Source organism: Antedon bifida, chromosome 7 (assembly GCF_963402885.1).
Source record: "Antedon bifida chromosome 7, ecAntBifi1.1, whole genome shotgun sequence".
Lineage (NCBI taxonomy): Eukaryota > Metazoa > Echinodermata > Crinoidea > Comatulida > Antedonidae > Antedon > Antedon bifida.
In genome coordinates this window covers 15185830-15203143 of record NC_136232.1, presented here as the reverse complement: position 1 = coordinate 15203143, position 17314 = coordinate 15185830, and the positions used below count along the sequence as shown (strand labels likewise).

The 17314-nt window shown below is 34.1% G+C and overlaps 1 protein-coding gene across 1 annotated transcript in view; it reads left to right on the top strand.

The window, feature by feature from the left end:
* The window catches only part of LOC144847480 (thyroid hormone receptor beta-like), a 33065-nt gene that overhangs the window by 5248 nt on the left and 10503 nt on the right, over window positions 1-17314 (top strand). The window contains exons 2-6 of the mRNA XM_078703866.1: window positions 10342-10419; window positions 12477-12631; window positions 12876-13017; window positions 15862-16085; window positions 16444-16626. Of these exons, the coding sequence (XP_078559992.1) occupies window positions 10404-10419; window positions 12477-12631; window positions 12876-13017; window positions 15862-16085; window positions 16444-16626 (720 nt within the window). The 5' untranslated portion in view covers window positions 10342-10403. The remainder of the gene's footprint in view (window positions 1-10341; window positions 10420-12476; window positions 12632-12875; window positions 13018-15861; window positions 16086-16443; window positions 16627-17314) is intronic.

Here is a 17314-nt window from a genome sequence, read left to right as displayed (position 1 = left end):
TACACTTTCACAAAAAAGAAATGGACTAATTGAATACATTTCTTTTGTAAATGCAATTATATTTTATAGCAAATGAAGTTAATGTACAAGATAATAGAAGAAATAGTGATTAATTTCTGTTTAAAAGTACCCGTAAAGCAACTTTTTATTATAATCATTTGATCAGTAAAGGTACAGTATTGCTCCGATATCACAAATTAAATGGTGTTTGGAGCTAATTGTTGCATCGGATTCTACCATGTAACAAAAGATTAAAAATCTGGAAACTTGCAAAAGGAGTGAGTTATATGAAAATTGTGGTATTAGTATCGAAAATGAGCAGCATATGTTACTTTTATGTATTGTTGTCCAACCAGTATGGATACGATTCAACAAATTAATCAAAACATTTTTCCTGAAATCCAAGAGATTACTTTTTTAAACGTTATTGTTGGAACAGCAAATAAAGTTGTAAATGAACTATTGTCGTTATTTACTTTCTGTATTTATAAAATGTGTTTAAAAAATAAAATTGGTAATCGCAAACATGATGTAAAATTAATTTGGAAGTTATTCTCTCTCGAGGTTAAATATCTTGAAAATTAATAACGAATATTCATGTAATTTAACTAAAGCCGAGATCAAAGGTGTATGTACTGTGTAGTCAGAGCGAAATACATGTGGTCCATTACATATACAGTAGTACGTCTTCAAGCTTGAGCGGGAGTCAAAAGGTACTTTCTATTCGTAAAAAACTTTTCTTTTTGCCATTTTCATACAGTACACAGTACGTCTTGCAGCTCGAGAGGAAGTCGAGCGTTATTTTTGTAAACAAAAATGAACAGTTAGATCCTATCAGCATCCCTTTTTTATTAGGCCTATTTTTTATATCAAATTTTCGTTTTTAGTAAAGGTGAAGATAAACGTTGGTAAGTTTCAACGTTTATCTTCACCTTCACTAAAAACGAAAATTTGATATAAAAAATATTTTGGGAAGGAGATGAATTTTTTCAATTTTATTAGGCCTAGTCTAGTTTTACTTTATTTATTAGAAGTGTAGCTAATTCGCCTCAAAGTCATTGTTGAAAATTTATATTTATATTTTTGCTATTCGGTGGTTTTTATTGTGGTATAAATTCTAGGGCACTATAAGTAGTGGCCATGGTTGTTGTTAAATTTCAAAGGCATTGAGGCCAATTGAGCGGGCACCGAAGGCACTGGTAAAATTTGAGGCCTGTGTTGGCCCGGAGAACGACACCAGCGTTTTAATGTCTGAAAGCGCATTTGGATTTGTGTCTTTAGCCGACCTTACTAAAAAACATGTGAAGTTGTGGTATGTCAACAACATCGTGTACATTTCACGTGACCCAGAAATCTATGTTGTAATAATTCTCTGTCGGCAGAGCAATCAACTGAACGTTCTGTTACTATATTTAAAATTCATCAGTGGAAAATTAAATGAAGTTGAATATATCGGCGGAAACAGAATAATTTAGGGTGGGCTGATCGGTATGTTTTACACTGGGCTAATCGACTTTAGACTGGGCGGAAGCCTTTTAGGCAGGACGGGTCCGCCCTGCACAATTACATCCCTGAGGTCTACGACCGCGTTGAAATATATATGGTTTTTTTTTTCAAAATGTTACTATGGAACAAAATCGAAGCGGTTAAGGCAATCTAATTTATCAGGGTTTTTTTTTTTGGAAAGCACTGCCAGCCTATATAACAGCTCCAGGTAAATATAAGTATATGAGCTTATTTTATGAGAGATGATAGGCCTACTGTATACTAGGTCTACTAGTTAGGCCTAGGCTAAGCCTAACTGTCTATTTTTTTTAATTTATGAAAAGGTGTTTAGTTGGACGGAAGAAGTGGTCATTTACATATTAATAATGATTGATAGATTATTAATTTTTGTTATATTATTAATAATAATTAGGCCTACCTAGTAATAATTTAGGAACTTAATTCACATTCCAATTCTCTGGCAGAGTGGCACTCTGAAATTAAATATGTATCATCATTCTATAATGTATTGATAGTAAAATTCTTGCCCATTATTTTTTTCAGATGTAGAGATTAATAATGATGATTATTCTGCTAGTACTAGTAGTACTACTGCTAGCACCAACAATAACAATCTTGAATCTACAAACGATGCCTATATGTCGACATGTGAAGATACTCCATTGACCACAATTGTACATGAAGAAGCTACCTGCAATGGTCGAGCCAAAACCATTTTGATAACACATGTCAAGGATACATCGGACGAGGAACGCTTTAGGGTTGTGACAAAGGTCAGACAGGTACAACATAGAATTTATTCATTTAAACTATACAACGATGTATTTGGTGTTATTTGTAGATTTTATTTATACTTTATACCATGTTATGATTACCAAAGCGTAATATTTTGCTATAAAAAAAGCCCTAGTTAGTTTTAGTAGTACGAGTATAAATATAGGGCGGTGGGCCCAATTAGGCAAGGCTACCCTGCCTAAACTTTAAATTGTTTTAAACTTGCTTTTATCTCTACGGTACGTGGTCACATACAGTACACAAATAAAAATAGCCTGTACAGCTAAAATTGTAATTATTTATTAATTTCTTTTACATAGCAATAACACCGTTGATAAATCTGCAAAACAGAAGCTGCCCTCAACAAGATATGCACATTTACCAACTACATATTTAAGGGAAATAAGCCATGTATTCAACAATTAGACTAGAATTTTGTTTTAGTAAGGAGAATGAAGATGGTAGAGCTGGAACCTGTTATGTAAAAAGAGAAAAAATCAAAGTGATGGGAAGCAGATCAGCTGTACATACTATGTAGAGGGAATGAAGGTATGCCAACAGTCATTTGAGTTTGTTCATCGGTAAAAACTTAACATTCTATTAATACTGTTTGCGCATTCCAGGGTTCTCACCAGCATATCATGAGTGGTGGTCGTCATATGACTGGAAAAACGTGACGAAGATCGTGTATCTAGATTTTGTGTCACATGACATGAAACGTTATATGCTCTCTAAATTAACTGTTCCCACACGTCGCACATTGGTTGGTCCTGTTTGGTGTTTAGTAGGACCGCGTCGCGTTTTTCTCAAGATTCTGGTCGGGTTGAGCATAGAATACTAGAGCCATTTTCTTTACACAGTGACATGTCGTAATAATTGAATAGGCCTATGTTAAATCTTAACATGGAATATATTGATTTTGCATATCGGTGTATTTATAATTTGCTAAGCCAAGGTAGGATTAAATAATTAATAGTGTAAGCCTAGGTTGCCAAAACTAGACTCGACTCTGATGTCGATTCGGCCCATGATGTCGTCTCGTCCGGCTAAATTTGGCTAACCATGGCATATAGTGGCTACAAACTGTGCTACTCCTAGGTAGGATTTTAAGGCTGCGCCGATTTTAATTAGTACATTGTTAATTTGTATTGTCCATGCTTTTTCTATTAACCCTATGAAGCACCCTACTATCGACGCGTACATAATTATAATAACAATACATCGTTAGTAGGTTACAGTAGGCTACGATGTACATGCTTTAATATAGTGGTGGTCGGAATCATGAAAGTGGTGGTCGGAAATTCCGAGTGGTGGACGAGGACCTTGGCATTCAGATAACTTTCTATGTGATGAATATTCTGCCCAAAAAAAGTATAATGGTACTAGAAATAAATGACAGCCTGGGATGTACAGCATCAATTCATTTTTGTATGCTGTTTGGAACTTGGTTGTAGTGATTCCCCATGCCTTCACTTCTTATCTCTACCACTTCTATTAGAAGATTGATAATTTTGAGAGTTTGTTTTTTTTTTACAATTTTTTTAGTATTGGACATCAACTCACAGGCATCAAACATTTCAACATGGAGGGTGTATCACGGCCACATAAAAATTTGGGTGGTAGGAAATCTGGTAAGAATGGTCTTATACCGATACAAACATGTGGCAACATTCATCGAAAACTATGGCAGCAACCACAGTATGCCTTTGCCTGGAAAGACAATGGTGTTGGAACTAGCCTAATATACTATCAACCTCTAAATCCAAGGTGTCATTGTTTAGAAAGTATGTGTCACAAATGGAAGTAAATCGTAGAGGGGTCATCATTAAAGGTAAGCATTGGTTGTAATTTTGATCTTGCAGCATGATGATTTTGCAGGGATGTTGATGGATGTCAACAGGTTAAGGGCCTGTGTCAAAATTATATTTACTTAATTAATTTATTTACTCTGTGTAATGTGGTGCACCGCGGTTAACGTTATTCTGTGTATTACAATTCGTTAATGAGGTGGGTGTAACCATGTTCATTGAAGTGTTGAGTGCTATTACGCTACTAACGTTTTGCATTGCATACATATTCATGAGGTAATTACTGAATTGTTTACTGAATAATAAAAAACAGCACACGCGGTAAACGGTTTGTACATTTTTTAATATGTTACGCGTGTTTCCGCTGTTTTTAATTCAGGAGAATTCCCATTTTTGGAGCCCGAACAAAGTTTTTTTTTTCAGCGACAACACGCGGTAGTACAGTAGAGTCACCGTTGTGCTACAAGGATCTGGCTATATATACATACTGTATACAATGTTATTGACCTCCTATCCTATCCTACCTATTTATTGTTTAAACGCTTGTATTAACTCCAAAAATCAACGGAGCGTGTCTCCTGTTTCTGCTGTACTACTCATGAATATTCATTTACTTACTTATGAATAATCAATTTGTTAACGCAATTACTGAAATCTACAAGATTATGCATAAACGAACATCTGTTAAGAGCGTTTGTGCGTTAACCGCAGTAAATTTTGTGTTAACTGCGTTACACGGAGTAATATAATTTTGACACATCCCCTAAGGTTGAATAGGGCCAAAAACATTATTTTGAGGTATCATGAAGTTTTTTGGAGGGTTGAAATCTGACTTTGAGAGTTTAGAATAACATTTATGCTGATTTTTATTCAATATTTAATTAGAAATGTTGCTGTTATTTTATCTTGCAGGATGACTGTTGAAAGTAGTGAAACGTACTACTTTTTAGAAAATCTGGCGAGATTTTAGATTATTACATCCAAAGATGGGTCTGTGCTGGGTTTGTGTGCAGCATAACACATCCTCTACCACAGTGCAAATGTCTCTGTTGCTAAAAAGCAAGAGCGGTGAGTCTTTTAATTTATTAGATAATGACTTTAATAATGAAGCTAAGCACAATGTGCATCACCGATGGTATATGCAATCATTGTTATGCTACAATCATTAAAGTGTGTGAGCACTCCCTTAATTGACAGGGCACATGTTGCTGGATGAGATGAACATTGTCATTTTTTTTGTCAACTCGATAGAAATTAACATCAACCAAGATTATTTATACTAATTAATACAATCTTTTATGTTACAGTATAACCATCTATGTTGCACATCTAAAACATGTGGAGGAAGAGCCTTTTACAGAACCAATGTAGCAATGGCCAAGGGTAGCCTTCAAGGTCAAATATTTGGTGAACATGTACCGTAGTCCGGATATAACGAGTCATTACAGTTTTGATTTCACCCAACAGATTCTATATCCTAGTGACCCTCTGCAGCCAGGGCCCATATATTTCAAAACGCAATGGAAGTGCCGCTTATTTGGAATACCTGCTGAAGGCCTTACAAAGCGGGTAAATTATTTGATTGATGAGGGGCACAACAGTTCAAAAGGATCAATTGCAGTTATTTCTTATATTTATGATTTTCTGGCTAAATATGGTTTTAAATTGCACATGCCAGAATAAAAACAACTATTTGCTCTGGTACTGTTTATGGAGATGCATACATGGGCTGCATGAAGACAGTATTCACTTCATGGTAGATGGACATACGAAGTTCACACCTGATGGATTCTTCGGTCTGTTAAAACAACGGTTTTCCAAGACCTTTGTTTCTTTGTTGTTGTGTAAATCATTGTCTGCTGGAGTGAATATACTAAGGTTGGTTGGAAATGGACAAGGAGATGTCTATGTCAAAAATTTTGACAGGCAAAGCTTTCTCGCACCGTATTTCAAGAAGATGGTAGGAATTAAGAAAATGCAGCATCTTCATTTTAGCGAAGAGTATCCAGGTGTTTTTCAAAGAATACGTCAACAGTCCAGAAGAGCAAATTAACCTCCTAAAGAACCTGTAATAATGCCACCTAGAGTGCTTCCAGCAGCTGTACCATCCCCAGGTCTTCCTTTGAAAAGGTGGTACCGATTGATTATGTCGGAGACACTTTTAAGGACACAGTATACCCACAACCTGCTTTAACACGACACACAGTTAATTAAAGCATTTAAGTGCAATAACTTCAGATTAATTACAATTTTTCTAAATATTTGCAATCAATTAAACATCTATATATTTCTCAGTGTTTATTATGTTGTACATAATTATTTATTTTAAAAACTATTACACAGTTAATATTATTTTGTATAAATTTTATAATACAGTAATTTGAGCTTCTTTTCATGGGTATTAATATAATTGCGCAGTCAGTTGGAGATAACTTACAATAGTATTCATGTTGAGAAATATTTAAGTGCAATTTCTTTAGGATATTTACAAATTTTACATTTGCAATCTGTTATCTCTCATAAATTAGCTCTCTTTTCATGTGTATAAAACAAAATTTTTTTTTGAATTATGAGGTGAATTTTTAATGTGTTTTATTAAATGAAGGTATGTTTGGAATTAAATAAACAATGCCCCAGCAGATTCTGTCACAGAATATTTTAAACGCAACATCAGCATACAACTGGTAGGCCACCTAGACCAAGAATTGAAAGACCAATTTTCTTCTTGTCAGGAAAATGCAACAAAGGGAATTGACTGTTGTCCCGAATGTTCTTATAAAGAGACATCCGAACATCCAAGCATTAGCAAGAGAACTTATGGAATCTTACGAAGATAATCTTCCACAAAGACACTCTATAGATGCCAAAATGTTGATGTGGGAAAAAAAGTGGAGATCGTGGAAAGGAGATGTCCCTGACAGTCTCAGAATAGTTGCTGACAAGGATTTTTTTCCAAATATTCATATGATTCTTCAACTGGTTTGCACCAATTTTTAGTACATTGCGCCATATGAAAACGTAGAAACTCTATGGCCAATGAGAGGCCTAATGGCTTAGCACTAATGAATGTTGATATTGATGTTGTCGATATCCCATATATAATTGGAAGGTATTTTTGTTGTCAAAATGACAGGTGAATGCAATTTGTTGATATTTTGGCCAACCAGTAAGGTTGTGGCTTTGCACAGTTGAGTGTTTAACAGATTTCTTAAAGACACTTTCACTACGTTTTTTTTATCTAATTCAATTAGGTCACAAACTGAATTTTATGTAAAATAATGTAAAATAAGAATGTTTTTATATTTTCTAATTGCATTATTTTTATCTCACAAATTTATACAAATTGTATAGTTGTATTATGATCGGGTATGAAGCATTTCACATACACACAGAGCCAAAATGGCATCTTGGACTTGTACAGTGTATGGAATCGTAACTTTAGGTTTTCATTAATGATATCATCAGTGGTCTAATGTCAAGCAGAAGGTTTCCGGGTTCGAATCTCGGTTGGGACAACTTTTTCTCATTATCACACATTTCAAATTAATTGATTAAATTTTGGTATATCACCGGGCAGTTTAGAATTTATGCTGTACCTGTTGTATTTATATATATAAAAGTATCTCTTCAGAGATCCCGCCTCGTGAATAAAAATACTGATCCATTTGAGCTCTGGTGTGCGTGCATACAACTGAGGGACTAGTGCTGTTTTGCCGTACCACGCCAAGAATGTTAAAGAGTCGCTATCAAATCGAGTTTGAACAATACCATGAAAGCCCCAGTAGTCTAATGGTTAGGACATCTGCATAACTCTGCATAATTTGTTAAGGAAACAGTAATCTTAAACTATTTAGGTATCAACCTGCAAAATCCCAGTTTAACAGCAAACCTGCAATTAATTAAAAATTTAGCATACTAGAGATGTACACGCACTCTTCTTGTAAGAATTTACCATGTGTGTTATGATACAAGTCGCCGCGGCGCGAATTAAAAAGAATAATTCCATTTACGTACAAGCACTCCTCTTGTAAAAAATGACATGCAAAAAACAATGCCATTTGACGTACACGCACCTCTCTGGTGTAAGAAAAAAAATCCACAAAGTAGAATTTCAAAAACTCGGAAATAATGTTTGGCAAATCGGATTAATTAACATTTTTCATCATCAACAGTATAGTAGCTATTCATAACTTGTTCATAAATGATCAAATACGCTGTCGTATATGGTTCGTATATGCTGATTATGCGGGCAGGAACTTCCGATTTAAAGGGGATGTCGTATACAAAACATACACAAAACATATGTAAATCATATGTTTTCGTATACAGCTTTTTGCAAAGGGACAGCAGCTACATGGCGAAAACTGTTGTATCGAGGAAATATCCTACTGTCACCTCACCATTTAACCCTGTTGGGAAATACTATTCACAAAGTTACATTATTTCACATATTCGGCATGGATAGTCATACAGTACTACTAGACCTACTTGTTAGGTGCACCACTTATTTTAAAATTAAACTGTCGGTAGGTAAACCTACCTTTAGCTAGCTAGGCCTAGTCGGAGGCCATTTCACACAACAGACAATTACGAGGGCCGCCGTCCTTAATGTACATAGGCTGATAGATGTACACTTGTTCTTCTTTCATATAAACATGATTGTCCCATTTTAACACAACACACAGTAATTAATACTAATTTTAATACATTTATTGTTATTACTTCATAGTAATTAACTCGCATTTTACATTTGATGAAAACTAGTATGCAAACTAATTCAATTTCGTGTGTGTGGTGCACAGTACACAATAATCTGGAAATCTGTTAAACGATGCCCCAGATGGCCGGAAATGGTACTCACGTACATTAAATTCATGATAAATAGCACCTCTAATTTGCAGGAAAAGGCACTCTTTTCTACAAAAATCATCATACCTTTCCCCTCCTATAAATACAATTACAAATGAATGAAAAAAAAAAGGAAATTTTGGGCGGCGGCGAAGTTATAACATTGCATGCAGTACGCGCAATCCAGGGGCCGGGTGATCGCACAAACCCTGGTTAGTCTGCACACACAGATTTTTAAGTTAATATAAGTTATTGCGTAATATAATACAAAATATATACTGTAGTCTGTGACTGTTTTTTACTTCCTTTTCTTTTCGTTTTTCTTTTTTTTACAAATATAAGGGGGTGTGCGCCGGGTGATGATGGTTAAAGAAAAAAAGGAGACACTGGGCATCCGCCTTAAGTGTGGATAACCAAAATAAAAAAGAAATCTGTCAATCACAGTAGTTATCCACCAAGTGCGGATAACCAATAAAGATCCATTATAGATATATTGTCCCTCTAAAAAAATGTTGCATAAAGGTTATTCAGTTTGATAACAAATTGGCGTCCCTCATAAGCTGTACATGTACAGCATGGATTAATGAATTGACGGATATGTAAAGTTATATCGATTATTAAGGAGATTCATGTAAAAACCACTGCTTAGCCATATATTAATAACATGTTTATTGTACTGCACACCACCACACACGGTAACCACATACTTTGTTAAATGCATAATTTAACATTCTATAGATTAACGCTATTTTTAATTTCTGGAGGGTTCATGCACAACATGATAATAATAATAATGTAAAAGTTGCATATTTTATTATTATTACCAACCAGAAAATCTATATGATGTCATCATCGATACGTATCCATGTGTAAAGTTATAAGGTTTTCTGTCGGCATCTTTAGAAAGATCAACTGAACGTTGTTACTAAAATTAGAAGTTTGCTAGTTCACCAGTGAAAAATTCTTATTTGTGGGAAATTTCTATTCATGTAGTTTTTGTCGATGTCTGGAAAAATTAAGAAGCAGCTCGGGTTTCAAAATGATTATTTATCACTTAAGAAGAACGGCATGCAAGAAACTGTTTATATCCAATACTTTAAACATGCTTCTACCCTCTACCTCATTCAGCATGAGCGATAGTGGTTTGCCAATTCGCCATGCTTTTTGATCTCCTCAGATCGCTCCTTTTAAATGAGGTCTGTGTGACGGCGAGACGATGTGGGTTAATGAAAAAACGAAAACTACATAGCTAGTATATTGCTAAATAAGATGCAGTTCGTAATTTTTATGTTATATTATTCTAATATATGTCTTTCAGTAATTTTTGTTTCGCTAGACTAGGGAGGCCAAGGAAACTTTAATAGTTTTTGCCTTTATTCAAAAAAATGTTTTTTTTTATTTTCAGGAAAAGGACACACTGCCCTCAAACTACTAAATCCAAGTGACTAAAATAAAAGAAGTTAAAGAATGGATCAAGCAATAGGTACATATACTGTACTTTTATCCAACTTTTATCTTATTAGATCTTGTCAGTACAGCTCAGGTTTCAAAATGATTATTTACCACTTAAGAAGCATGGCATGTAAGAAACTGTTTATACCCAATACTTTAAACATGCTTCTACCCTCTGCCTAAGTACCCCATGCATTAGCATGAGTGATTCGCCAACAGCGATTGGGGAAATCAATTTGGCGAAAAATGTTGTCGTCCTTCACCAAATTGGTGACGCACATGGTGAAATCATTTGTGTGATTTCAGAATAGGCGATTGTCAATTTAGTGTTGTAAGAGTTCATTTCATTATTTATTCGGTCTATTTCAATAAACATAATTTTTTTTAAATGAAATTGGCGAGACCAGGGTCAAACTAAGTGAACTTAATCACAGTAGCTGAACCGTTTTTACCCAACCCTAAAGTATGATATTACATTTGTCACAGACATTGCACTTTACTATCAATAAAAAATTTTTCAGTTTATTTTTTGGCAAGTGAAAAATAATTTATTAGATGTACTCTTTATGATTTGTATGGGATTTTTTAAAACCCTTTTAAAAATTTATTTCATAATTCTTGTCTTAACCTGAATTGTAAGTGGCTGTCTCAAAATTATATTACTCCGTGTAACACAGTTAACACAATGTTTACTGCGGTTGTTCCGGAGGTTCTATTATGCATAATCTTGTGGATTTCAGTAATTGCGTTAGAAAATTGATTATTCATAAGTAAGAAAATGAATATTCATGATGATAGTACAGCACAAACAGTCGACGCACTCGAACAAGAATAAATATCCGGCCTAATTTATTTATATTCTACTGTTACTATTATTTGTTATAGTTTTTTATTTCAATAATGAATTGTGTTCATTAAAATAACTCCTTTGTTTCTGGCGTCGGTAGTCCGTTTGGTAATTTAGGTGTAATCTGTATCTTTCAGTTGCGTTCCGTCAAACGATGGATTCGGCGATTTTTTTATATTTTGTATATTTATGAATTAAGACATAGCCAAAAGTTCACACAAATCTATTCGTCCAAAGTATAGTGAATTACCTTTAAACAATCGAACTATTTATTGATTTCCGCGATGCATGCATAAACCAATACCTCATAACTTTGCAGCAAATATTGGTCATGTGAATCAAAAGGACCAATCCGAAACAATAATTATTACTAATTGACGGCGTCTTGCAATAACAACAAATTTGGCGGCATCCATGCCGTCGGCCGTTCCTCTGGATCCAAGCGATGAAAAATCTCAGGAAAAAGTGTTTCAAAGCGACAAACTTTTATCAGCATGCGCAAGTATTTCATAAAAAAATATAAAATAACAAATGGTTTTGTTTGTGTGTTTTATTTTCTTCATATTCACTCAAGTGTTGAATCATAGAGATCTCTATGGTTGAATGTTTTTGATTTTCTCTGTCACAAAAACATCCACACCATAACATAACCAAACCATAATAAACGATGTACACTCGGCATCAGAATGTTCATGCAGCATGTTAGTTATTGCACGATATTCACGGAATCAGCAGCTAAACACATAATAATAGTGATTCACAAAATAAATTCTCCTTAGTTGGGCACTTGTATATTTACAGATAACGCGATTTCCAACTACTCTCCGGTATAATTGAAATTTTGAGTTTTTAAAGAAAAATAATTTTCACCAGTTTTGCGAATATACTGTATTTGTTTGCCAATTGACAAACTCCAATCGCCATTTGCGAAAACACAAATGGCTAGCGTGAGCATAGAACACAATTTGTTTTGGTTGTCTTCTGGTTCTCAGCCTATTGTTTCTGAATATGATTGCAACATCCATTACCTTATTCATCTACATCCTCTCACCCCCCTGCCCCTAACCCCCATGAACATGAAAACATTAAATAAATGAGTTTCAAAAACTGAAATGCTTTAGCCTTTACTGTTGAACTTGACAAGGTGGATTGTTTTTTGCAACAAGTTGAGAAGCACATACATGGTTATAATAATTTATCTTAAAAAATAAAATCAGTTATGCTTTAAATATTTCCTTTAGATTCTCAAGGAATAAATATGGAGATAATCCAATCACAGCAACACGATGATAAACAGTTAAGCAAATTGAATGAAGACTTATGTTTGCCGTGTAAAGTATGTGGTGACAAGTCATCTGGGTTTCATTATGGTGTTATGGCATGTGAAGGTTGCAAGGTAAGCACAACTCACTAGTACTATGCCATTTTGTTAAATCACTGATTTTTTCTTAAATTTTAGATGTCCAACATTTTCATTTTATGAGGTCATCATGCCTAAATATTTGAATAACGTTTGTTGCATAATTTCACCAAGGCAATCAAATAACAGGACACCACTTTTTCTTAGATAAAAAAAAAATGTCCATACTGTCCTGTTGATGACTGCTAACAATATAAAAAATATGTTTTATTTCCTACAGGGCTTCTTCCGGCGTAGTATACAGAAAAAGATTGAGTACAAATGTCATTTTGCTGGTAACTGTCCAATAGAAAGAATCAACAGAAACCGATGCCAACACTGTAGATTTAAAAAATGCCTAGCAGTTGGCATGTCAAAAGATTGTAAGTCTTTTTAAATTGTTAAATTTTAATCTTTTCTCTGTTATTCTTTGTTAAGCTATCATATTCTGTATATTTTTTGATAACTGAAACCAAAATTAATTTACTCTCCCTCATAATTCCATCCATCCATCCATAATCAGGATCTTTTTTTTCCCCCTATCTTATTCTTGTTTCTTTCTACGAATTTTGTTTGCAGTGTATCTCTTACTCTTGCCAACATAATATTGTATAACTGTGTCAGAAGATTGACCTCTAACTGTAGATATGCAAGAAACTTTGTTATATGTGACCCGATCTGGCAAAACCCTCTCTTTGTCGACTTTTCAAAATTTATGTAATCACCCAAAATACGTCCAAATCGACTACCCTTGCAGATTACATGTTTTTGTATTTTCGAAAAATTTCACTATTTAAGAATACGTCTACCTGATTTAAACTCCCGAAGTGAGTTTTACGACATTTTGTTCGCCATTTCGCTGCATAATATTGAAAAGTCGCATCAAAATAAAGCTCATCCAAATATGAAAGTTTTAGGGCGGAGTTTGAAGAAAGAACCAATGAAAACTTTGATAATTTCTATGACATCATTTCAGAAAAAATTCTGTTCTGGAACAGCGAACTGCGTGTGCTGCTATGGCGCATCATCGCAATAACAAATGTTATTGGTCAACGCGCTAGATGTCTTGCGCTCTACGCGCGGAAATAAAAAAAAATTTACAATTTTGTGAGGTTATTTCCATTTTACACACAGGACCATCGTAATTGGAATAAAAACGATTTTAATATTCACTAAACGTAAAGTTTTCTGGAATAGCTGCAGTGTTTGTTTATTCTGTAGTAAAATAGACAAGTCAAAAACACTTTACAACAACATTACAAATTGTATTGTATTGTATATTTTGGGCTATTATCTATTTTTATATGGATGTAGGCCTAGGCGATTATTGTCAATAAATAGTTTTATTATTCTAATTAAGAGTTTTATGTTACCTATTCAACGCACGTTTGATCAACTTCATGGTTTATCGCATCCAGGTGTGCAAGCATCTCAGTGTTTAATAGGCAATAGATTTGTTTGGCCAGGCATGAGGAAGAACATACATACATGGGTACAATCATGCATTCCATGTCAGCGGTCTGAAATTCATCGGCACACCTTGTATCAAATTGGAACATTCGCAACCACTGATGCGCCATATACATATAGACCCTACCAAAATCTGATAGATTTTCATATTTACTGACATGTGTAGATAGATTTACTAGATGGCCTGTTGGGGTACAAATACTGGACATTACAGAACAAACCGTAGCAAAAGCTTTCGTTTCTAATTGGATTTAAAATTTTGGTATTTCTTCTACATTTACAAATGATCGTGGACGTTAATTTGCGTCTGGTTTGTTCAAAGAAGTTACAAGTATACTTGGCACTAAAGCATATCCGTACGATATCATATCACCCATGCGCGAATGGTATGGTTGAATGCTTCCATTGGCAGTATTCTCTAAAGGAGATCCTCATCGAGTGTATTCCAGTGTCTCAAAATAACTCGGATGTTAAACGTCGCTATGACAACATTATAAGCGGTAAACCCTCCATAAATGAGCATAAGAAATTGAAATCTTTAGGTTAAATACATATAGATTAGATTCAGGTTGGTTATTAGCCCTGCTAGAAGAAATGAACTTTTATGTTGGTTCGATGGGGTTTACTATGTTTTTTTGGAGGTTTTCTGGGTTTAGCAATACCCCAACTATGCAGATGAATTTTGTGCTTAAAAACAGTTTTCTTGATGTTATATTAATATAAAGAATCTTCCTGACCTTCGTATCATACATACAAGGTATAAAATAAAAGTTGAAACTTTCTGATGGCAATACTAAAAATATGTATAGCGTCTACTACCATGCTAGGCCTACTAATTAAGTTGTGTTAGACAAGTATTTTACAAAGGCCATTCCATCTCGGATCACCTTAAACCTCCTTCAATTTTGGTGAAATTTGATGGGTAATTTATGGTGATTAAAAGTCAATTGAAGTTGACATACATATATACCTGTATATGTAGATTAATTTGACGTTAACCACTCCAATGTTTGTATTATGTTGTAGTTGACACGTAGAGATATATATTTTGTAATAATTTCCTAAAAATTGAGTGTGTTCCACTGGGTCAATTTCAAGGTCAAAGTATCGCTCGTTTCGACTAATACAAGGGTATGCAAAAACATGCAATTCCTTAAGAAGTGGTCCAGAATTACATTTACCTCCTTGGCAGAGGTAAATAAATAGTATGTTAAATTTGACTTTTGATTCCATTTCTTTCCGTATCCAACTTTATTTTGGACAGGATTTATAAATATTATATGCACTTTGTAAATATTTATTTTCCCAATGTGTGTTGTATTTTTTGTTATTTAAACAGACTTTGCATTTGTTTCAGTACGTAATCCATCTTAAGCTTTTATAAATACTAAATAATAATATGGATTTATATAGAACACATACCACTCCAGAGTGCTCAAGGCGCGTACATTTTATCATGTCTGTATTGTGTGTGGAGTGCCTTGCATTCACTTTGTGGGCATGTATCAGAGGACACTGTTTAGCTACAATAATTGATACAATTTTAAAAATACAATTACTTATTTTGTGATCTTTTCACTTTCAGATCACCTATAATTCATGAGATTGATGAATAAAATTCTAGTTTTTATAAATAATTGATAAAATTTTTATTATTTTTTTACCACTGTAATCCATACGTTTTTATAATAGCCCCATAATGAAAGAAATATCAGTTTGTCTGTACGCTTTTAATGATAAATATAAATTTTGTTTAGCTGTACGAATTGGGCGTTACTCAAAACAAATCAAGCAACACCACAAAGATGAGATAACACGTTTACGATCACGACCTGAAACACAAGAAGAGAAAGAGGCTCGCGAACAACGCGAAATTGAATTGTTTACGCTTAGCCAGAAAGTACTTCAGGCTCATGAAGTTACTTGTCTTTACACTCACAAGCACACGGATAGACTGTTGCAAGCAAAACAAGAGTACCTTGTAAGTTCCTTTTTAATAGCATATGTTATAAAAATAATTATAAGCATTTCTTTTTAAAAAATTAAAGGTCATAAATCATAATTTAATTAAGAGTTTTTGAATTAATTATTTTCAAAATCAAACCTTGATTGCAACAATTCCGAATTTTATTTACTTTGCACATCACTAAAATTGTATCTTGACCAAATAATAAGTTTAAGAATCAATATAATTAAATGCAGAGTCATATTTATATTAGTGTTAAAAAGCAATAATTATTTTTAATGCATGTTTAATTAAAATGTTTGTCATGCCAGTTTTTTTTGTACGGTTGTGCATTATGATGTAATTACTTTATTTTAAATAATTTCTTCCTCAGAGCAAATTTTCTGACAAATCTAAGATGTCCTTACCAAAAATAGATGGATGCGTCTTGTCATTAGAAGAAAGATCTTCTGAAAAGAAAACTATTTGGAAACTATTTTGTGAAGCTATTACTCCCTGTGTACAAAGAATTATAGAATTTGCAAAATGTTTACCTGGATTTCAGTCTTTATTACAGGTAATTTCCGATTTTCTTCCTTCTTACTTTAAACCTTACTAAAATGATTGATTTATCAACTGTTTTAACTTTCATTAATTTAATTAATCATTTCGTTTGGTACTTATAAAATCATGTCTGTGAGCATTATGCTAAATATTCTTGATGCTGGGCTTTTAACAGAAAGCTGTGTCATCACCCATTAGGCGCCATTCCAAACCACAGAGATGCATTTTCTATTGTTCCCTGAAAATATGCCGTTTGATTTCGTCCGCAAGTCGACCGTCTGGACGTGTTTATTCCGTTTCCCGATAGCTCCGCCCCCAACATACACATAGCTACTGTAAGCATGAAAAGTTCCGGTGTCCAACAGCGTCCAAACCTGGTGGTGGTTTTGGGATCGTTACTTTACTATCCTAAATGTTTTTCCCCTGTAAAAATCAACGGTTTTAATATATTTTTTCCAACCTCGCCTAAAAAATATACATATGACTTAACAACATAGAACATTTTTATAACATGAAGTAATATTGAGACTGGTGACAACATCTTGCCGGCCAGCTTTGAACGGATAGCCAAAACACTGGTTGTGCTATTGTGATTGGCACGCAGCTAAGTTTAAAAGTTAAAAGAATTGGCCGTTTTCACACAATGTTGTTTACGAATAGAAAATACCGCTTGACTGTCGCTCGAGCTTGAAGACATGCTA